This window comes from Colias croceus, chromosome 17 (genome assembly GCF_905220415.1).
Source record: "Colias croceus chromosome 17, ilColCroc2.1".
Taxonomy (NCBI): domain Eukaryota; kingdom Metazoa; phylum Arthropoda; class Insecta; order Lepidoptera; family Pieridae; genus Colias; species Colias croceus.
The window spans coordinates 2,830,798-2,854,987 of record NC_059553.1 but is presented as its reverse complement, the minus strand read 5'-3'; the positions used below and the strand labels follow the sequence as shown (position 1 = coordinate 2,854,987).

The window sequence follows — 24,190 nt, the reverse complement described above, 5'->3', positions numbered from 1 at the left end:
CAGGAAACTTTTTTTGGATATTAAATATTAATTAAAAAATTATAATGTAGTAGGTACCTATGTTGCTTTTTAATAATTCAGGAAGTCTGCGTCGGCCAAACGGGTTATATATTTTAGACTGGTTTATTTTTTAGACGTTTGTGATCGATTTTTGACTATCTAGATTTTAGTACATAATTTTATTTAGGTAATGCATTTAGGTAATGCTATTAAGTATTATCAGAACATATATAAATACACCATTAACTCATAGGTAATATTTTTTTTTGTTGAAACATGCATACTAATTATGACTATTTATTATATTTATATGAACAAAAAGAAGCAGATGTATCCACAGATTATGCAATTGGTAGTTAATTTATAGGAATGCCACTTAATTGTGAAGCCAACAATCACCAGATCAAAATCTCGTCTTGTGAAACTTGATTGCATGCAGCAATACTAGATCTTTAAATATTTAAATATTATGATGATGAAGTAAATATTATACTATTTTGTCTATTAGTTTGTACTGTGAATGGGTTCTATATTTTTTAAATGATACAAGTTATTATTCATTATGGGAACGGTGCATTTAGATCAAATGAGCGAGTGCTCGTTCTAACCCCACTATGTCCAATTATTTAGCGAACATGCGTAGAGCATTCATTCGTTGTTCTTAGTGCGTTCGATAAGATTTTATAATACTTACGACTTTTCGTTTACGAATCACGAAAAAATGCTCTTGCTCTATGTTCGTTTGGTCTAAATGCACCAGAAGAAGAAAATATTTTCTTAATATATTATTTACTCGAACAATTTTCCATATCTATTTCTAGTTTATAACGAGTTCCCATAACCTATTCACCCCTTTGAAATCCAAGCTTCATAACTGGTCTTCGATTATCTATATTCTCTATAGCTTTAGCTTAGGCTTTAGCAGTGGTAAATTCAAGCCTTTTCATTCGTAATAGATACTAATAGTATGAATCAAAGTAACAATTGAAACGCAAATGTTATTCTGCAATTTAATGACTAAATCCTCTTGTGACAAGTTTGTGTAAATCAGAATGATATCATAAATAATCACACCCAGCCCAATTTGTTTCGTGATTAAATGAAGTATTATGTAGTTATATTTTTCCGCTTAATGTTTTTTTAGACAAACATAAATGACTAACGGCATAAGTAATTTGTCAAGTGAAGAGGAATCATTGAAATTTAAATTGCATCAAAATCGATTTCATTTCCTCTATTAAATTTAATCAATACTATCTAATTTAAATTTAATATAGAAAGAAATGATTGCATGTTTGTTTTAGCAGATTAATCAAAAACTAATCAACTGATTTTTAAATGTGCTTTCACATGTATAAAGGTAAATAAACCGCGAGTGATGGAGAACTTTGTTATGCTTTACCCAAATTAACTAAGCAAATTAACTTTTTTTATAGTAATTAAGTTATGTTAGTTATTACCGAAATCATGGAAACTTGCCAACGTGCAGCCTGTGCCCAAAAAAGGCAGTCGTGCCGACCCCTCCAATTATAGGCCAATTTCAGTCACGTCCATACTCTGCAAGACTATGGAGCGTGTACTGAACAGCAGGCTAATGGCGCACCTAGAAGCGAACGATCTACTCAGTGACCGCCAATACGGATTTCGCCGAAATCGGTCCACTGCGGATCTTCTAGCGCGTGCCACCTATATCTGGAGTGAGGCCATCGAGAATCATGGTGAGGCACTCGCAGTCTCCCTCGATATCTCGAAGGCCTTCGATAGGGTCTGGCATGATAGTCTTATCGGCAAGCTTCCATCATACGGTCTGCCTACTGGTTTTTGCGCATGGATCTCAGATTTCTTGAGAGACCGGTCGATTCGAGTAGTCGTCGACGGTTGCTCGTCCGACCAATTGGCTATTAATGCCGGGGTCCCTCAAGGATCAGTTCTCTCCACAACACTATTCCTGCTACACATTAACGATCTGCTGAAACCCGGTATCTATGGGTACGCAGACGATAGCACCGTTGTGGAGAGATACGCATCCAGCGCGCGAGCCAGTACGGCACAAATTCAGTCTCTACGGGAGGCGATGGTCGAACGCATGAACTTGTCCTTACAGGCAGTCTCCGAATGGGGCGAGGCCTATCTGGTCAAGTTCAATGCGACCAAGACCCAGGCGTGTCTATTCACCGCTAAACGGAGTCCATTCAACCTAACTCCGTCCTTCCAAAGTGTATCCGTACCGATAACTGACCACCTCGAGCTTCTTGGTATCACCTTAACGCCTACTCTCAACTTTGGTTCATACATCGAATCAAAAGCCCAAGTAGCCTCAAAAAAGCTTGGTATACTGGCAAAGGTGAGGCAGTATTTCAGCCCGGGACAGTTGCTCAACCTCTATCAAGCACAGGTCCGTTCGTGCATGGAATACTGCTCTCACCTCTGGGATGGATCTGCCAAATACCAGCTGGAGACACTTGAGGCGATAGAGAGGCGTGCCAAGAGGCTAATAAACGACGATGAGCTAGTAGGCAAAAAACTCCAGAGCCTCGCCCACCGTCGCAGAGTGGCAAGTTTATCGGTTTTTTACCGGATACACTTTGGAGAGTGCGCTGCGGAATTGCACGACCTAATTCCGCCATCCCCATTTTTCCATCGTTCGTCGAGGCGCACAGATTCCAGGCATCGCCACATGGTTGACGTTCCATGTACCCGGACAAAGCGGTTCGGATCGTCATTCTTTATTCGAACCGCTAGGGACTGGAACATGCTTCCTGAATCTGTGTTCCCCGACGAGTACAATTTGGAGGTCTTCAAGAGGAGAGTGAACAGGTACATTTTAGGGAAGCGCGCTCCATCTTAGGCCACATCTCAGCTTACCATCAGGCGAGATTGTGGCCAAGCGCTCCCCTATTGTACAATAAAAAAAAAATGCAAGAAAAACTACTAGTGAAAAAAACGAAGTCTCAGTAACAGGGTTGTTCGGTAATCGGTACCCTAAAAAGTGTATTTTTTCAGTTTTTACGGGCTCAAAAATGACAGAAGTTTGTAATCGTTGCCTTTTTTTATTGTGTAATTGTAACATAATTATGTGTGTAAATCCCATCCCTTTATTTGCCCTACTCTAATATTTTGCCTATGATAAAATTTCAGGTTCGGAGACGACGGTGACCTGATGGTAGGAAGTCCTTCCTCTGGCGTCTCTCAGCGATCTACCACCTCTACCACAATGCCATCCACACGTCCAGCTGTACCACCAAGGTATACGATGAATGAAGTAATAGGTTCAATTCCAAGTTTTTTTAGCGAATAGCTTGCAAAGGAGCTTGCGCGGCACTTTACGGAAAGCGATGGTTTATGCCGTCCATGAACACCCATAGTCCCTGGAATTTTGTGGGTGCATTGCCAGCCTTTGAGGGAGAAGTACGCTCTCTTCTTGAAATATTCCAAGTTTCATTGAAACGAGAAAAATAACTGAAAAGAAAAAGAACTTTGGTGGTCTGCTTGGCCATCTCGTAAGAACGTAAATTAAATAATTATAACATGATCCTTGATCCTCTCAATTCGAATTTTGTGTCTAATCAAACCAATTAACATGTTTTATGCTTAATCGTTTAAATATATTTTTATACAGATAATTGGTCAGATCTTGGTCAATAAAAAATCGAATGCGAATTAAGACCGAGAGCTTTGACCTTCGCAAGATCTTCATAAAGTTTTTAGATTTAGTATCTCTAATTACAAGAATAAAAATATATACATAAGCTGATGTAAATGATATGGAAGGATAGGAAAAACGTGTAGTTGAAAAAGTTTTAAGTAAAAGCTTTCACTCTTACTGAAGGTTTATTTTCCGGATTTATCAAAATCAAAATCAAAAATATTTATTCGTTAACAATTATGTTTACAATTATATCAGTCATTGAGACATCCTTTTAAGCATTTGTAAGCTTGTGGTAGAACATCTCGCTCTTCCTAGAGTACATTACCATTTATTGTTACACGAATAACATTTCCTTCAATAAATAATAATTTATCAATAATTTAAATATTAATCTTGTATTAACTTTTTTTCATTATTCGTACCTTTATAGTACCGTCATAGTAATACTTACTAATTAAATTTGACTTGCAAATAAAATGCAATTTATATTGCAATTCATTGGCATGAATATCAATGTTTTCAGTGATATCATTTCTATATTGTACGACAGTTAATTATATATTTTAGGCATGCATGTGGTCACAAAGTATACAATAATTGACTCTGACCTCTTGAAAATTGTTCAGTCGTTCAACTGTACCGACATTTACCTAAATAAAGCTTGCGCCTTAACTTTTATAAACGTTATAACAGTAATTGCAGTGGAACATTGCTCACCGCTGTTTTGAAGGATTCTGATTTTCCCCACAGACTGACTTCTAATATTTTTTTTTTTTTTTTACTTTATCCAGTGTAAAATATTTAAAAATATTGCTGTTGCTCACTAACAAAAAAATCTGTATTTATTTCATCGAGATCTTAATAAAAAGCTGTTTAATAATAGCACAGACTAATAATAATATACTACGTATACAAATAATAGATATTTCCAACGTTAATAATTATACCTATATTGCAACAGGAAATGTACAAAATAAAAATAAAATGAATTATTATATGTATAGTAAATTATTTTATCCACTAGGCCTTCTATAAGTAATGGAAAATACTTGTAAGATAGGATTATATAGGATGAGAGTGTGGAGATTAAGAACTTGAGACCATCTTTGTTGTGTACCTAAATATCAGTTTCTCGTAGAGCCAGGAGCATTCCTGGTTTTATGAAAAACTAAAATATCTTAATCCCATAGATATATAAAACTTAGATTAGCAGGTACATGAAAATGATACCTACCTTTTATTACATAGTAGTAACCCAGTGCCGGCGTTAGGGGGGCGAGAGGGCCCCAGGGCGACAAATTCTGGGGGGCGCCAAGGTCTGAAGTTGCCTCTCCTGGTGCAAACCTTCAGAACATCTCAAGTGGGCGCCACAATATTTTCACCCGGGGTGTCAGTGGCCCTTACACCGGCACTGTAGTAACCCCAGCCCTAATTCTAATATTATAAACTCGATAACTTATCTATAGAAGCGATTATTTTGTAAACATAAACATAACTTAACTAAAATGAAGGTAGAGAATGCCAAAAGGGGGAAAATTCAATAAAACTAAGATCAATAGACAATAGCACCGTAATCACTTCAGATTCGATATTATAAAGTAACGTGTGGATACGTTGCTAACTTTTTTCATAGGCGCTAGAAATGTCCTTTGCAAAAACTCTTTTAACGGGTGCTTAATATTTTTAAAGCGTCGAATATTTTTAAATTCCGACCATAATCGGTTTATAGGTAGTACAAAATGCAATTTGTCCCTTAATAGTGTAATTTTTCATTTTGCTTACCTTTTTATTAAATCTAGTATAACTTTTCAGTTTTACCACAATAATTATACCTCTACATACGCTTTATTAAAATTATAAACTTTCTTCCAGGCCAACACCATCGTCCTGGGCGAACAGGCAGGACGTCATGACCCGCTTCCCGATGCGAACCGAACCAACTTACACCACTGCCATAACCTTTATAGACCAGATTGGTATCAAAATCATCAGAACCACAGAACTCGTCACGGATATTTTAAAGAACACAGTTCGTGCTGTAGTAGGGTGACATAAAAGTCATACCTTCAGGAAAAGTACACAAAAACCTTATTTTAAGGGTCCAAAACAATCTTCTCTCAATAAAGTGTACCTACCTAAAAAAAATTAGTCTCTCATATTTCAACACAAAATAATAATGCTTCGAAAAGCTTTATGTTAATTATTGAAATGACAATTTTTATTTATTATTGAATTATTGTTATAATTACGAAAATAGTTCGTTATCGTGAGATTTTAGCTGTAATATTATAGTTATTATAGTCAGTTAATTTAAGTTATTTTAATTAATGCTGATAACAATATATAACAGTCAATTGTTTGAAATATGTTTTTAATTATTTCATGTAAGAATACACAATCAAAAAACTTCAGTTTTATGTCATGTAGGTACATACCACGTACATACTCATATAAAATTTTTCAATTGTGTACCTATTTAACGTGATGACAGTAGTTCAGTAAAATTAGATTACCTAAGTGTTAAATTATTTATATATTAAGTAGGCATTATTTTTCGTACAAAATGAGCTCTGGTTAAACTTAATTAGGTACCTACGTAATGAGTATGCATTAATTATTTTTATTGTAAGTAAGTAGTTTATCTAATAAATGTAAGAAATAAAAAATTTGATAAGTATCTTATGTTTGTTTATTTTTAGACAATGCCAAATCCATATAGTTAGTGGAAGGTACTCAAATATTTAAATTACCTTAAAAACAATTCAGATAATATAAGAAAAAAACATTCAGAAATATTCTTACGTAGAGAAAATTCGTCGTTTTTCCAACGATAATTTACTCACTACGAATATTGCACCGATGTAACAAAACACCTTAGAATAAGATAAAAAAACATTATTATTAAATAATTGTTGTAGAATATTATTCAGTTTTCACGCATCGCACGCTTCACGCAAGTCGCAACTAAGTCTGTCTCCCTACTTTCACAAACAGTTTTTCTCATTATTTTTGTAGTTAATAATACATATTTATGTACTTATTTACTTTTTTGGTAACAATTTATTTTTGAAAAGTGTGTTCATACAAGAACCAGGAACAATAAACTTTAATTAATAGATATGTGAAAATTAAAACCGCATTATGATGTTAATATTAAACACACACAATGAGTCTCTGAGTAGGTATAAGTATAATATTGATAATATGCCTAATACAAACTTACCCAATATTTTTTTAATATTACTTTGAGTCCGAAAAAACCAACATAATATCATCAATTAAATTTTCTCTGGTAGGTATGCTATATTAAAAGCTAAATTTTGTCAAAAAAATATCAAATTAAACCTTTTAATTCTTAGAAAACTAAAAACGGCGAGAGTAAAAAAATAGCTGATATTCTTTTTCGTTTCGACGTTAATTTTCCTAGTACAAGTAAGCCTAGCAGGAAAAATGAAACAAATAAAATAGGTAACTGCAAAAAAAAAAAAAAAAAAAAAAAAAAAAAAAAAAAAAAAAAATACCTATTGGAATTTACTAATTGGAATTACCGACATTTTTTGGAATATTTTTAATATTATGTGTAAGCTTACATGTTAAGGTATTTCCAAAAACGTCATAGCCCATAGGGAAAAGGAATTAACTAGCGTCAGAGTAGAGCGTAGTCAGAGGAATAAGTGCATATTTGTTAAACCATTATCATTTCATTCATCTGCGACTGCAAGCATTGTGCATTACTATTATTAATTTTTGCGTAATTTTTCATCTCAAATTAAAATGAAAAATATTTTTATTTCAATTTTAAATACCTAAGTAGTTTATTTTAACATTACCCTTGTACATGAAGGTTGACAAGTAAGAAATGAATGTCTGTAATAGACGCCAAGCTAACTTCTATCAAAAATAGCCTTGACCATGGTCACTGATAATATTTAACTTAAAAAACCCACTTATAATGTTATCATATTCTGTGTATAAATTATATTTGATATCATGATCTATAATTATCTAAATTAAAATAGTGTAAAGAAAAACGATGAGTCCATTAACTTAACACCATTATAATGACAAAGTGAAAATAGAATTGATACACAATTTCATAACTCATTTATCAGTTATGAAATTGTGTAAAATATTTTAATACCACTAATGAATAAAATATTTCTGGTTTTGCAATATCACAGTTACTTGAAGGTAGTTTAGGTGATTAATTTTTGTGTTACAGGAATTTATTAAAAACAATAAATAATGCCCAAACAACATTTATTACTTGTATATTCAAAGTACACAGTAGATAATATATTCATATATTTGCGCTTAACATTAATAAATATGAGATTGTTCCCCTATTTAACTTACATTAAACAATATCAGACAGAAGCTCTAAAACTGAGCAATAATTACAAACTAATGGAAAGACATTCACGGCAAAAAAACTTGTTCCTAATCACATAAGTTACATATAATCTCTGTTTTTAAATATTGCAATACTTTTGTCATTTTTGGCCTTTTCTCAGAACCTTTAGTTCCATTCAGTTATTCTTTAATATCAGGATTACTGAACAATAAGTTCAGTGACATTGTCCTTTGTGACCAGCGCTACTAAGCTTCCACTGACAGGCCTGTCTTCACCCTTGATCCATTTATCAAACAGCTGCGCAACATAGCTTAAGGGGGTCCAGGTACCAAAATCAGCTTTAGGCATCCATTTCCTGTTCATTTCAGTGTCCAAAGTAACAGGCAATATTGCTACAGCAAGAGAATTGTCTGGTAAGCCAGAGTCTTTAGCACCAAGGGATTTTGTGAGTTGGTGAACTGCTCCTTTAGCCATTCCATAACCAATCATACCAGGAGTGCCTTCCAATGCTGCCTTAGCTCCTGTGAGTGCAAGCAAACCGCCTGGTGCCAAATATTTTGACGCTAGCGTCGCCGCGATAGTCGAGCTCCATACAGATTGCCTCCACATCAAATCAGCTTGCTTGCTCAGGTCCTTGGCCGCGTTACCGCCAGCCCAGCCTCCAGCTACGCAAATCACAGCATTCACTTTCTGACCTTGTAACGCAGCCCCCAACTCGTTCACAACGTGCTCCTCTTGTTGGAGCCAGGTACCCTCTTTAGGAACGGTGATGTTCACGTCAGCTTTGTCGTTTGAACTGAGATCGATATTGGCGACCCAGAAGTTGGCGTTCTTGAAGTGATTAACGCAAGCCGAGCCGAGTGCTCCACGGCCGCCGTAAACTACAATTCTGCCACTCGCCATTGTAACGTCTTAACTGTATGGAAACTTTGAGACAACTAAATTGTGAGAATCGTTCTGAAGTTGCTATCGCGTCGCGTTGACCTCGATGGTGACGTTATCACTTTTTATCAAGTTGTGGCCGTAATAAAGTACTTTATAGATCACTTGCTATCTAAATTCGTGAATGTCAAACCACACTCTGGAGTGAAAGTAAATTTATGCCAAACGTTAGCCGACGCTGTCAATTTCAATAATCTATTATTTTGAATTGGTTCTGAATTATGATATTTGATTCATTCAATTTATCATAATTAAAACTAGTGTTTTTACTATATTACCTATATTTTTTGTTCAAAATAACACCTGCAAAATATTGGAATCATCAATCAGCTGACAAATGTCAATGTCAATGTCAAATTCAAAACAGATAGAAATCCTGTTGTCTACTGTAAGTTGTCGATATATACCGTCAAACGGGGTGAATAGGGATCGTGGGGTGAATAGGGTAAAAATTGGGATTCAAATTTTCACGGTAATGATTACTCTGATCATTGATTAACCATAGCCTATAAAATGGCAAGAATTCAATATAGAATAGTTATTTTTTAAACTGGTAACTTTTATTTGACGTAAAGTTAGAAATAAATTGTCAAAACATTATTCTGAAGTTTCGTCTTTGAACTACCTGCTATCGAAGTGTCTGTAATTTTAAAAAGTTTCGTTGTTTTTGTGGTTAAATTAATATCATAACGACTATCTACGTAATTGGTGTTTATTCTAGAGCCTGTATAACGTATTGTAAGGACAATTGAAAAGCTTTAATATCGTAAAATTATATTTTATTAAGAGCAAGAATTTATTTACATAATAAGAGGTTTTTAGGTATGCGTTGGGGGTTTTTAGGTACGACTGGGGGGTCAATAGGGACGCCATATTTAATAAATAGAGACGATGCAGTTTGTCAAGAGACAGTAAAGGGACTATAGGAACAGGGTTGTCACTTGATTTATGAAGTCGTTTAAAAAAGCTTGTAGGTACTCGCGATGTAATTTAACATTTTTAATTCATATACCCGACACAATTAAAATCATGTTAATATTTTGAAGAATATGCCTATTTATTTGTACATAATTATGCTTTAATTTAAGTCCCTAAACCATAAATTTAGGTACTTTAATTCATTCTTGACACTAAATACATGATCCTTCAACTCATCTTGGCGTGCGGCGCAATGTGTGCCACACACAAAACGCACGCACCAAAATGCGTTTAATAATTTTATACCTACTTGCCTAAATAATAATTATACTAACAAAATTGTGACAGCCCTAACGGTTTTTCCCTATAATGCCAATAACCGTCCCTATTGACCCCATATTGTGTTTGAATAGGGACGACCTATAATTTTAAGAAATAATTTAAACTGGATGCTTTTCATGATTTATTGTAAATTTCTTAAGAATATTCAGAATGCGACTCAAGTTTTAATACCAAAATCAATACAATATTTTCAGGAATTAATGGTGATAAATGTGTTCAAAGTTCAATTCTGTGCCTATTCACCCCGTTTGACGGTAATGTCGCAGTCAAATTATTGTATTATTTCGCCGTTTACAAACGCTTGGCATTTTGTAATATGTCAAGAATTCGTAATCAGAAGTTTTTGATTTGGTGGGGGTGGGTTAAGTTAGGTTTGTGTTTTTTTTAACTACACAGAAATAGGAGCCCCGCGAAATGGGGCTCCGTCGGCTCGCGACCGTCTTTTTTTTGTAGAATTTTGGAAAAAGTAAATCTTAGGCTGGTTGCAGAGCTTGACCGACCGTCAGTGCGTACCGTCGGTCCTGACGATACGCATCAACAATTGTATGACTATGACACTAATGCGCATGACAATACGCGTGCGTATGGTCGGTCTAATCTAAATATTCGGTCTAAATATTCTCCTTTCTAGGCAACCGACCCCGTAAGATACGGGATAAGGCTAGGAAGAAAGGAGAATATTTTCTCTGTCATTTTTGATTAAAAAAAATATTTTCGTTTTTGACAGTCAGGTATGCCAACATAACGGCAGGGGAACTCTTTCGTGAAACGTACTCTATAAACGGTTTTATGAATTTCCTGGCTTAAAGGTCTCGTAACCAGGCCATTAAATATTAAAAAAAAAAAAAAAATACATATGACAAGCGCGACTGACGTACGCACTGATGGTCGGTCAAGCTCTGCAACCAGCCTTATGCATTTTACAAAATGCCGATCATTTGAAAACGGCGAAATAATACAATTTGCCTGCGACATATACAAGTTCAAATTGACTGGATGATGATTTGGAGGTTGATTTATTAATATGTAATATTTAAATCACAATAAAATGAAAGAACAATTTTAGTTTGGATAGTTTATTTACATATTATATTAAATATATTATTGCAAATGGTTTTATACAAAGTCACAATAATTATATAAGTAGTTATGTAAGTAACAAAAAAAGAACAGTGCTTTAGAATCAAAAATATTTATAGAGAGATTGTTATCCACAAAAACTACGTAGACAGCGGTGGGCCCTACATATTTAAAGATATAACGGTCCTTTTAAACTTAATTTTGTTAACTTAGTGATATCTGCATTCCTACATAGGTAGTAGGTACTTAATTGCAAAGAAAAATAGAGCTTTAGACAATATTATCTTTCAAAGTTTACAACATTGAAAGGTATAGTTATTTTCAAGAAATCAAGAGTAAAACAAAATTATTTCGTTAAGTAGGTATATTATAATGTGTCCCTTATTCACCTACTACTATATAATATTATTATATGAAATAAAGCTTGAACATTGAAAGCTATAACATAATTTAAAGTAAAAAGCAAAAAGTATAATGAAACAATTGTGAAAATAACTGAATAATTTTGAAATTTCTATATTAGGTACCTACTTCGCCAATTAAGTTATTATATTAATTATTTGGCACAATCTAAATTATTGAACAATACAAAACGAAATTTAAAACAAAGAATGTCAGCTATATGGCGTTCAGTGTAGTATTTAGGGTTGGCACATTTGCCGATACGTCAAGGGAATAAAATACAGAAATCATCACATTTACTGTTGTACTAATAGTTTTAGTACCCAGATATAGATTATTCAATATTTCCGCTCGACGGTGGTGAGGCTGGTGATTGATGTCGAAAATGAAACCAAGAATTACTGAACCAACGGCAGATAAGACCTATAAAAAACAAAAACAAAAATAAAAAATAAAAATAATAAAATCAAACAAAACACAAAAATAAAGGCAACCAAATATAAAATATAACCTAGATCTATAAACATAAACGTGCAATAATTACGGGTGCATAATTAAATCTAGAGTACCTACTTAAGTACTATTAGGTACTTAATTGAATACTTTGTTCATATCACACACGCATAAATGACTTAAATGAGGTGAACAATTATTTTATTAATCTGTCTTAAATACAATCTGGATAAATACTTTAAATTAGCCACGTCAATGTCTGTACTTATTTCAAACACTAAGCAAATTGATTCTAATTTTATTTTTTCATTGTTAACTACATAAGTTCTAATAATTTATTAAACGTACGTCTAAGAATTACATTTCCAAAATCGATAATAAATGGCCGATATAATACAGGTTTATACCGTTAATAATGCTTAAAGAGCAGAAAGTGCTTATTAAATAATAGTGTTACAGTGACGGAAATACTAACCAAGAATTATTATTTATTACTTATATAATATAATGAAAAATACTTTAGATACTTACTGAAATTAAAATATAACTACATTCGGTAGGTATAAGTAGTATATACAGGTACACATGTAACGTACATAATATAAATCCGAATATTATATACCTACTTAGCTTATAAGTTCGTTAAATGTAATTCAAAAAATTTGAACCAACTGTAATTGTATATTTTGAATAAAGTTGTATAAAGCTGTAATACTAATTACTTATATCATTAACATTATTAAAACAAGGGTTTTAATGAACAATTTACAACATTTAAGTAGGTACTTAATTCTTTCCCAAAATTGTATTTAGCACTGAATTATTCCCAAAGAAATCGTGCTCCGTTAGAGCAGGGTCGAGACCAAAGTTCATTTTGATGACGTCACAAAATATGACCCCTGTCATCAGACCAACAGAGATGTGGTATAGCCAATTGGCAATCTTCTTTTGTTTATAATTGTCTGCATTCAAAGAAGATATTACTAGAGTTATGATGCCTGCGCTTACCTGCATCAAAAACCGATTTGAACATATTTTAAAATTGCAATTTGTCATTGAGTTACTATGTACACGTACTAGAGAGGACATCGCTACTACACTATTTGTAACACGGGTTAGAGTCAATCGTCTCAAACCATTTTTTTTTTGTTACATTGATTGGTTTTAATTTATAAGTAATAGGAGGCAAAATATGTACAAAGTGTATGACTCACTAGCCCACACGCGCCGCCGCACTTGTCGCACAATTTTGTTCGTGGTGTCCTCTCTATACGTAGTAATAATACCTCAATGCAAATTGTAGATAATTTTGTAAAACAAGCAAACTACAAACTTAGTAGGTATTCAGAACAAGGAAGGAGCCGGAATAAAGTTAATGCTAGCTTATTTGCACATAATATTAGAAACTAGCTGTTCTTTGCGGTTTCACCCGCATTGCCCCGCTCCTGTAATCCTGTTGGTCTTAGCGAATCAAACACACCGATTACCAAAATAATTTTTCAAATCGGACCAGTAGTTCCCGAGATTAGCGCGTTCAAACAAACAAACTCCTGAGCTTTATAATATTAAGTAGGTATAGTGTGACTGTTTCTAACAACGCTTCAGCCAGTTTTAAACAGTCAACGCTGTTCAACTAATAATATTACCTACATAGAATTAGCTAAGTGACTATGTTTACGTAATTCCCAAATTGCTTTCTATCCGTTCTAAAATTAAACATGAACATTTTAATGTAATTTAATTTTAACTTCAAAATTTTAAAATAAATACAACCGTATTTTTAGTCAGGCTTGTATTATATAAGTATAGTAGATACCTTATAGTATCTATCTCGTTACCTACGTAAAATACGCTTTCTTTTTGCAATTGAAAGTATGTATTTATTTATTTTTGTAAATACATATTTGAATAGCAAAATAATTAGTTAATTTGCTTATTCATTATTCAAGGAAAACGGTTGTAACAAAGAGCATTGCGTGTGGTGTGAAACCCACTTTTTTAGCTTGAAGCATTAAATCTTTTTAAGTATTCAATATTGACATACTTTAATCGTTCTAAAACCAACGGATTATTGGAATACTCGATACCAAAACCGGAAATGACAATATTAACGACGGATATGACGAAAATGAAAATCACGATGACGTCATTCAGGATGACAGCAGAGGGTTGGTCGTCGTGGTTGTTCAAGTCCATTCCGCCGATTACAACAAACAATAAGCCGACCAAAAGCTAAAACAATTTTGTAAAATTTTAAGTTATTGCAAAAATTAATTTCGATGAATGAAGAATTAAATATTTTTAAAGTTCATACCTATTATAAGTTAGCTTATTTGAATTAATGACAGAACAAATCTATATCTACCACATATCTACTTATAACTAAGTGTAAGGTACGGTCTATTAGGTTAAAATTGGAATTTTGAATTATTATAAGTATAATTGAAACGACCAAAGACAAAATAAGAACCTACCTAGGTACTACCTACTTAGTTAACATTTTTTTTATCCTTAGGCCGCGTTTCCACCTGCAAGAAAACTTCCGCGAGAAGTGTCCGACAGTCTGTCTGACAGCAACTTGCAAGTCTACTTGCAGGTGGAAACGCCGAGTTTACACATGCAAGCTGCTGTCAGACAGACTGTCGGACAGTTCTTGCAGAAGTTTACTTGCAGGTGGAAACGGGGCCTTACTTTTGAAGTTGTTACCCAAGAAGCTTTTGTTACCTATAAAATTGCTTTAGAATTTATATACGTAGCCTACCTATTTAACCTTTTTTATTAGTGATATTATGCATTAATTCGATTTTCGCTATGCATTAAACAAAAATGTAAAAAATTGTAATTTTCAAACGTAGGTAAATCGTAGGTACTCATTGAAATGTCTGTAAAAATAACACGACTAATTAAATAATAGTAAATAATTATTACTCACACTTATAAGTTACAAGCAACTAATTTTTACTATCCGGCAATCGTATGAGCAATTTTTCAACGCTAAATCGATACGTCCCGTGTGAAAATCTTTACAATAATAATAACAAATCGAAGTTAAACTCGTACAGAATAAGAGAGGAATCAAAAGAAGAAATAAGAATGTTAATAACAGTTATTATAAAAGCTGTAGCGGTTGTGACGTAATTAATATTGGTCGCCGAAGTGCGGTATCGAGGTTTGTGAAAACAGCAGTCATGTAGAAGGTTCAGTGACAGAAGAACAAGACCCATCAGCACCTGGGGTTTGTACCATAAACAATAGCTTACTTTTACACAGAAGTGACTATTAATCTAAGGAATTTTTCTGGAAAAAGATCCAGCTCTTTTTAGAAAGAAAGAAAGGCTATTTAATGTGATTTTTTTAAAAATGCAGGTCTGAAGCCCTCCTTAATCGTTTAAACTTTAAACTCAAGGAATAAAAACGATCGGTCTATATTATCATTGTTTATATGAATTAATCGCGTTCAAAAACATTGGAAACACTAGCCCCATTTTTTCCCTATGCTATTGCAAATAAGTTCAACGTATAACGAAAAAGTATTAGTCGGTCATTATTATTCGTCATTTATTATTACTATAAAAAGTTACATATACCTTGTTAGTATAATTTTTGGCTTTTCAGCACTCAAAACTAAAATCATGGGTCCAAGTGTAGCTTTTCGATTTGTTTAAAAATAATTACCTGTAAAATAATCGATATGGTGATCAAAGTGACGAGTAGCGTATAGAATTCGTGCTTCGACCCCACTTGTAGGATGTACTTCAGCTGCGATGCGTTCGATGTCAACAAAGCTATGTCCAGCAAGCCCTGCGCAACGGTCTTCTTCGTCGCATAGCGGTTCGCATCGATGCCTTTAATCTGGAAGATAATGTAAATATATCGTGTAGTAAAGTTATAATTGACACTGACAAAAAAAATATACCGGCCGAATTGATAACCTCCTCCTTTTTTTTGAAGTCGGTTAAAAAGTCTCTTTGCTATGAAAGGAAAAATACTTTATTTTCATGTAGTGAAAACTACTCAAGGCGTTTAGAAGATTTTTCAATGACACACTCTTCTATGCTCTATGGAACGCTACTTAGGTTTTCACTTCTGTCGCGTAGTTTTGAGCACACTCATTTATTCATTACCTACCTTCCAAAAAGCAAGTTGAAGGTAATTGTGTAGTATAATAAAGAATATTTTTCTTCTATTTATATAATTAATAAAAAAATATATAATTAATATAGGCGTCCCATAAGAAAGGATTTCTCGAAATTCTTGCGGGAACGGGGAAAAACGGGGATGCACGTACAAAGTCGTGGGCGGAAGCTTGTAATTAATAAAACGTTAATTATACGGCACCGTTTTAGGAAGAGCACAAAACTTTACAGCTTACTGTAATTGTGGGATTTAAGCAACCTTGTTACCTATCACAATAATATATTCGTAGACTTAGGGGAAGTGGGCCCAAAGGGGGCACCTTACCGGAAAATTAAAAAAAATGAAGTTTGCAAAGAAGTTAAACCATTCATTTTTTTGCAAAAAGTTCCATTAATAAATACTTTTGAATGCTAAGTGGTTAAACTTGTCAAAAGTTAAAGTATATAATAATTATTAACAGTTTACTAAAAGCCTACGATTGCCTGCTTTGCCCGAAGGGGAGGCCTAAAGCGGGCTTTCGTTTAGGGCAAAACGGGCAGTAGTTGGGTAAAGCGGGCAGGCCTGGATTTAAACAGCAGATTTCAAAATATACAGCCACAAATAATATATATACATATCTAATAAATAGAGTAAAAGACAGAAATATTTTATAAGTTATGTACTTATTTCAAACAGTCACACAATTATTTTTAAATTTAATGAAACAAAGGAACTTAAAAAAATAAAAGTCTCATTACAAAATTAAAAATAAATTTATAATTGTCATTAATGATGAAACAAATTATAAAGGTCGGCATAACATGTGAACGACAAGTATTTAAACAAAATAATTCCTAAAATAATGTACCTAATAGGTAAGTATACAAGTTCCATAAATTCTTGTTTAGACAGCCCGTAAAATAAAGAGTCCACGTATTCCAAAAGTTCCATATCTTGTTCCGTAGAAAAGACCTAGTTAACCTACCAAGCTCATTACACGAACGATTTAAGATGTCTTTGCAATGTCGTTCTTGGAATCCCATATTTAGTTGCTACTTTTTTGACAGGTTTTCCTAACTCTTGCACTTCACGCATTGCTTGCTGCATAGTTGAGCATTGCCATGAGGCTTGTGAAGTTTTACGCTTATATTTACTAACCATCTGAAAGGAAAAAGCAAATTCTAAAGCAAAAAATTAACAAAAGAATGTAACATTTTAGCGGACGGGGCAAAGCGGGCGCGTGCCCGCTTTACCCTGCCCGCTATGCCTTATTCGACATTTGAAAGGTTCAGACGAAATTCTAGCCTCAAGATTTTTAGACATGTGGATTTTTATGGAACCAAAATACGGCCAGATAGCCACTTAATAACTAACAAATTTTGGTTAAAGGATTGTAAAGACCAAAATAAAAAGAACACATATTACATACCTTGCAATATTTTTCAAAAATCATTGAAAAACATTTATTTGTTGCAGCTTGTAAATGCGTGCTCGCAAGCGAATCGAACGACTGCCGCGAGGTGGGCTAGGGGTGCGGGGATCGTGCTCACGCGTCGCGCGCGCGCCATTATTTAAAATTTCGATACTATACTGAGTGCCCGCTTTAGGCTCTATGCCCACTTTAGGCCTCCTTCCCCTAGTTCTTAGGATTTATGATGTAATGTAAAAGTTAGAATGCTAGCAGTTTGATGGAAATGGACTTAATGGATATGGACGTTTTTAAAATAACGAATTTTAGAAAACGTCGTTTTCTCACACCAATTAAAATAAAAAAAATGGCAACTTACAAGCATTTCTGCGATTCGCGCCATTTTAATTCGAATTAAAAAGTATAATCGAATGACACGAATTCTAAACACAAACAATCACGAAATATCTAAAAGTATGTACTGAATAAACTTTGCGCCAAAATATGGGAACACTCTAACAATAGTCTTTATTCGTTTATGATTCAATGTAGCGTGGGAAAGGTAAATGAACTTAATAATTTCATGAATATTCTTACAATTATTAATAAGCATGGCACGCCACACAATTTTCTTTATTCGTATAACATACCTACTTGGAAGTTGAAACTTTGATGGAACTTTGGGAGTCAAATAATGGATGGAGACAATAGATGGGATCTTTCTTCTGAACTTCGCAAAGTTAATAAAAACCATAGTAGGTAATGACTAGGTATGTAAAAACGGATGTATTTTATCTATACAGGCTATAAGTTACCTACATCGATTGAATCATTGTGTGGAGTTAGGACAAAGACAAAAGCCTTTATTCATCATACGAATAAATAATGGTGCCTATAAGTACAAAAAAATAAATGAATTAGGTACACACTACTATAGCGGAATCTTCGACGATTGACATTCGGTCAATATTCACTTCGTTTGAAGATGTCGTCTTCTTCATGCTCTCTGAACTTTTTCCCGATTTTTCGTCGGCCATTTTCACTATTATAAATAATTCGTGTTATCAGTGCAACGTGTAAAATAAAACTGTTTTACAACAATAATTATAATCTAACTGTAAATTTCGGTTTCCTGCCAACGATTAAACGAGGCCAGTAAAAATCCGGACACGAAGGTAATTATGTATCAGTGTGGGTGCTGAGGAGTCTTACAGATATTGTTTAATTGCAAGGAATCATTAATAAATCAGTTTCTATCTTAACTAATCAATTCTAAAGGCCGTCCTTAATGTTTGATGCCTGCGTTATTCGCGCTTTATTAGTTCGTTTAATAGTAGGTTCCTGCTTTAATTAACTTCAATTTGATATAAAGACGAAACATTAGTCATTAATCATGATATTTCAAACAAAAAATTCGTAGAAATAAAATAATGATAAACTGAACTTTCAACTTTTTAATACTCACCCCATTGGTTAACCCCGTTGGTACGATGGCAGCCATTATAATAAAAGGAAATTATTATCTATTTATTCTCAGTTCTTCAACTCATAACATATCTTTTTCATTATAATTATTAAGAATTATTTTCAAAAACATATTTCAATTTAGAACGAACGTCGAACATTTTGTGGGAAACATAGCATTCGACGCTGACTGTGGGGTTGCGATTTTGGTAACTAGACAACGAATATAACAACATAAAACATCGATATCTATCTATTATAGTAATGTATCTAGACACGCGGCAGCGTGTCAAGCCGAGTTCAAGCGAAGAGAACTGGCGAGCAGCAGCCGTGTGTATATTTACACGAACCATTTCGAGCCACTTTTCACCCCCTTATAACTCGAAAACTATTTAAGTTATATAAACCAAATTTGGTACATATCAAGAGGACCTCAAGATAAACAAGAACCTTAAATTTCATAAATACAGATTAAACAGTTGCGTAGATATTAATATCCAAAAATCGCAATTTTTAAGACTGACTGACTTATAGACATATACAAAACCTAACCCACTTCCAGATGACCTAGAAAGTTCAAATTTTGTAATCAACTAGGTAATAGTGAGTGTACAAAGGAAAAAATCAGAAAATACTGAATTTATTTGTATTGAATTTTTTTTTCAATGACATAAATTTTGTTTGTATGGAAAAATGGAAAAGTTTAAAAAAAAGAAAATAGTATATTCACCTTACTAGTCTTAAAAAATACTTAGATTACAAAATAAAAGACAGATGGAGCGTTGCCGAACTAAACCGAATATTTTATCGTCATTTTCAATAAAGCTATGTGTGCTGTCATTTCACCGCTGCACTGTACGTACACGGTGCTTCTGTGTGCGTGTAATGTTGCCAGATATTGAAAAATTTCCCAAATTTTTCTCCGACTACGGAAAAAAGAGGGTTATGTTTTTCGATTTTATGTATGTATCTATACATATAATAAATCTGTAGAAGGGTCAATTCTGTACATTGAAAATATTGAAAAAATAAATAGCAGGGGGTGTTACTGGATCGATACCAAACCCAAATATGTGATTAAAAAAATTTTTGTCTGTCTGTCTGTCTGTCTGTCTGTCTGTCTGTCTGTCTGTATGTGAAGGCATCACGTGAAAACTAGCGGTTCGATTTCGATGAAACTTGGTATAATTATACCTTATTATCCTGGGCGTAAAATAGGATACTTTTTATCCTGGAAAAATACGTAGAAAAAAATTAATCTTAATTTTTCAGTTTTATCCATAGACGTTGTTCCGTAGAACCGCGAACACACGTTGCGTATTATTATAGGCCTAGCCGTATTTGGGAATTGGGTCCAATAGATATTTATAAGATTTTATTGTCAGAGGTACCTACTCAAAATGGAGAAATAAACCATCCACGCGAAGACCGACATCCGCGCGGACGGAGTCGCGGGCGGAAGCTAGTGTATAATATTTCTTTGACACGCCCTGCAGTATAAACCGTTGGACCGATTTTGAGTGGTGAGGTTTCATTGCAATGATCTGAATTATTATGTTAGTGGCGGTAGTGACGTAGGCTATATACGTACATAAATGAGAAGTCAAGTTTTAATTTTTATTTAAATTCTTTTATTACATAAAGTACCTGCCTACTAAAGTTATATATGGACAAAGTAATTGTATTAAATTTTTTATTAAATAAATTACATAAAAAAAGTTTCAATATTAACTATAATAAATATTAATTATATTTTTCATAATATATGAATACGAATAGCGGTAGTTTTTAGTCGAGAATACGGGACATTTTATTTTCATCATATCCATCATGGAGTTCACATAAATTAAATCGCAAGCGAAAACGACTATGACGTTTAAAAGCTTTATAAAAGTAACAAAGTAATGTATTATGCTTATTAAAATAATCTTATTATGATCATGAACCTTTAGTGCACTATACAAATAATCACATTCACGATCGAAAAATCCAACAGCATTACCCTGAAGATCTTTTAACCATTTTACCGTTTTACCAATAAAAATGGCAAATTCATTTTCAAAATACCGGCAACATACGTTGAAGTTTTGTATTCCTTCATATCTGTAAAATTATTATTCGTATTAAAGAAATAAATCAGCCAAATAATCTACAGAAAACCTGTGAAACGATGTTTTATCTTTTTTTTGTTTTCGGGAACAAATTTTACAGCGTTTTATTATCACAAGACGGCATTTTTTTACTAAAATTGCAAACCCTTTTTGACGTATTGCATGACACTATATGCGCTATAGCACTGGTGCAGCGACGTATTTGTTTTTGATTTCGTATTTTCTTTGACAAGGGCGACGGGCGGTTGTCATGCTCCATCTGTACTTTATTTTGTAATCTAAGAAAAAATAGATCAAAACTAATCAGTGGCCGAAAAAAAATTTGAAATCCATCAATAAATGACTGAGATATAGATTATTGAAGTTTACATATTTTAGGACGAAACATCTGTAGATTCGAAGCGCCTCTGACATCACACTCACTCGCGCTAGTCTCGCTAGGGCGGATTACTTCGATTGCATGATTTCTTTATTCAAAACTGTTATTAAACGTAAAATAAAAGAAAATTGTAATAAAAATATTGCCTTTATTGCTCATACAGTTAAAAATAATATATAATTTTACATATTCACATTTATTTATTCTTTATTTATGAGTGTTTAGTTTAGTTTTATTTTCAGTGTAAATAAACAAAATCTTTATTTTGCTTTAAACATGGTATTCAATGGTGATACAATTATATTAATAAAGCACAAACATGTTTAGCCAATACAAGCATGCAAAAATAATTACCATAAATGGTGTAATGGAAGAAGGCTTCGTCGAAGGTCGAAATGATTTAATTTGCGTAATATTAATATGAGTGAAACATCTTTAGGCGCGTTTAGAGTAAAATTTCAAGATCGCGTCATGGCAATACCGTAACGTCATGGAGTAAGGCGACGATTCTTCTACAACGATCTTTGCATCTTGGTAATAGTGTGTGTACAAATTCACGCTGGATGTTTAGAAAATCATGAAATCTTTTAAACAGAAAACGAGTTTAAAAAATTGCAGATAATGACGGGGCAATGTCCGCTGACATTCATAACATATAAGATAAAAATAACTGCGTTAAAAACAACCGACTTCAAAAACGGAAAAGTAAGAAATAAAAAAGATTTGATATTATTAATTACTACATATTATTTTTATGTGCTATTTACTAAAAAGGTTTGATGTCGGTGCATGGGCTTAATACTAAGTGCTTACTTAGTGTTTGGCACCGACTTCAAACCTATTTAATAAATAGCACATAAAAATAATATGTAGTAATTAATAATATCAAATCTTTTTTATTTCTTACTTTTCCGTTTTTGAAGTCGGTTGTTTTTAACGCAGTTATTTTTATTTAATACTTTTTAGTGTATTTTTCAACACGAATCAAACGAGCCCAAACTCGATAAAGTTGAGTCAATATATTACTGAGTTCCTATGGCCACCTTCCGATTCCATCATCAGATCAGCTCCATGTCATGATAATGTTTCATCGCTATCCAATTAATTACATTCGTATACAAAATTTCAGCTCAATCGGTTACCGGGAAGTGAATCAAAGTTACTTGCTACATTGAAATTAAGTCATCGAGTACAGACAAAAATGCTCATAAAATAAAAACTACTAGGCCTAGCCGAATAAAATTTTTATGGGACCAATTCGACACCATCCCGCATCGAACAAAAAAAGAATCACGTAAATCGGTTCAGAAACCTCGGAGTTATCGGTGTACATACATAAAAAAAAAAAAAAAAAAAAAAAAATATACCGGCCGAATTGATAACCTCCTCCTTTTTTTTGAAGTCGGTTAAAAATATAGAAAATAATACTAAACAAACCATACAGAGAAACCGCAAGAAAAAAAAAATCGTAATTTTCTGTACAAAAGTAATGATATCCCACCAAAAACATAAATGTAAAAATTGGAGCCGAGTTCAATCGTTGACTTAATTTGCCAAAAAAAAGAAATGAGATCTAAATGCGTGCCAAGTTCTGCAGACAGTCCAGAAATTTATTAACAAAGATGTATTAAGTTCTTAGGTTGACTGAAAACTCAATTGTTTTATTTTCCCTTAGAGAACAATGTTTATTCCAAAATATAACTTTTTTTATTTGAATAATATAATTTTTTTCACAAAGCAAACAACTAATGACCTATTGAACCCCATAATTTGATGAGGCTAGTTTTACATACTGTTTATATTTTGTGAGGTTCTAAAAACTAGCCTCATCAAATTATGGGGTTCAATAGGTCATTAGTTGTTTGCTTTGTGAAAATAATTATATTATTCAAATAAAAAAAGTTATATTTTGGAATAAACATTGTTCTCTAAGGGAAAATAAAACAATTGAGTTTTCAGTCAACCTAAGAACTTAATACATCTTTGTTAATAAATTTCTGGACTGTCTGCAGAACTTGGCACGCATTTAGATCTCATTTCTTTTTTTTTGGCAAATTAAGTCAACGATTGAACTCGGCTCCAATTTTTACATTTATGTTTTTGGTGGGATGTTCTATTATAGTAACCTCTTCATCTTTCTTTATACTAATATAACTATAAAGAAAAAGATTTGCATTTTTGTTGAGAATAAAATAAAAACTACTTAAGTAACTATCTAACTACTCTACCGATTAAAAAAATATTTGAAACTAGCTTCCGCCCGCGACTCCGTCCGCGCGGATGTCGGTCTTCGCGTGGATGGTTATTTCTCCATTTTGAGTACCTCTGTCAATAAAATCTTATAAATATCTATTGGACCCAATTCCCAAATACGGCTAGGCCTATAATAATAGATACGCAACGTGTGTTCGCGGTTCTACGGAACAACGTCTATGGATAAAACTGAAAAATTAAGATTAATTTTTTTCTACGTATTTTTCCAGGATAAAAAGTATCCTATTTTACGCCCAGGATAATAAGGTATAATTATACCAAGTTTCATCGAAATCGAACCGCTAGTTGTCACGTGATG

At 33.3% G+C, this 24,190-nt stretch overlaps 3 protein-coding genes across 3 annotated transcripts in view; 1 reads left to right on the top strand and 2 right to left on the bottom strand.

Annotated features, from left to right (window-relative positions):
- LOC123698934 overlaps positions 1 to 6,326 on the top strand; it is a 33,877-nt gene extending 27,551 nt beyond the window's left edge. The window contains exons 4-5 of the mRNA XM_045645764.1: positions 3,139 to 3,246; positions 5,522 to 6,326. Coding sequence (XP_045501720.1) covers positions 3,139 to 3,246; positions 5,522 to 5,699 — 286 coding nt within the window. The 3' untranslated portion in view covers positions 5,700 to 6,326. The remainder of the gene's footprint in view (positions 1 to 3,138; positions 3,247 to 5,521) is intronic.
- A 1,566-nt stretch (positions 6,327 to 7,892) lies between these two features.
- Positions 7,893 to 9,189, bottom strand: LOC123698935 (dihydropteridine reductase). Its single transcript, XM_045645765.1, has one exon. It carries the CDS (start codon positions 8,904 to 8,906, stop codon positions 8,202 to 8,204), a length of 705 nt encoding a protein of 234 aa, XP_045501721.1. The 5' UTR covers positions 8,907 to 9,189; the 3' UTR covers positions 7,893 to 8,201.
- A 2,065-nt stretch (positions 9,190 to 11,254) lies between these two features.
- Positions 11,255 to 18,758, bottom strand: LOC123699050 (ninjurin-2-like). The gene is made up of 3 exons (XM_045645908.1): positions 18,594 to 18,758; positions 15,816 to 15,992; positions 11,255 to 12,110 (listed from the first exon to the last, which is right to left on the bottom strand). Exons 1-3 carry the CDS (start codon positions 18,699 to 18,701, stop codon positions 11,904 to 11,906), a joined length of 492 nt encoding a protein of 163 aa, XP_045501864.1. The 5' UTR covers positions 18,702 to 18,758; the 3' UTR covers positions 11,255 to 11,903.
- Between the last annotated feature and the right edge of the window lie 5,432 nt (positions 18,759 to 24,190).

Coding starts and splice junctions, on each gene's coding strand:
- LOC123698935 (XM_045645765.1), bottom strand. CDS start 8,906: ATGGCGAGTGGCAGAATTGTAGTTTACGGCGGCCGTGGAGCACTCGGC.
- LOC123699050 (XM_045645908.1), bottom strand. CDS start 18,701: ATGGCCGACGAAAAATCGGGAAAAAGTTCAGAGAGCATGAAGAAGACG. Junction 15,993..18,593: donor TCGAAGATTCCGCTATAGTA/GTGTGTACCTAA, acceptor ATTATCTTCCAG/ATTAAAGGCATCGATGCGAA. Junction 12,111..15,815: donor CCATATCGATTATTTTACAG/GTAATTATTTTT, acceptor TGTTTTTTATAG/GTCTTATCTGCCGTTGGTTC.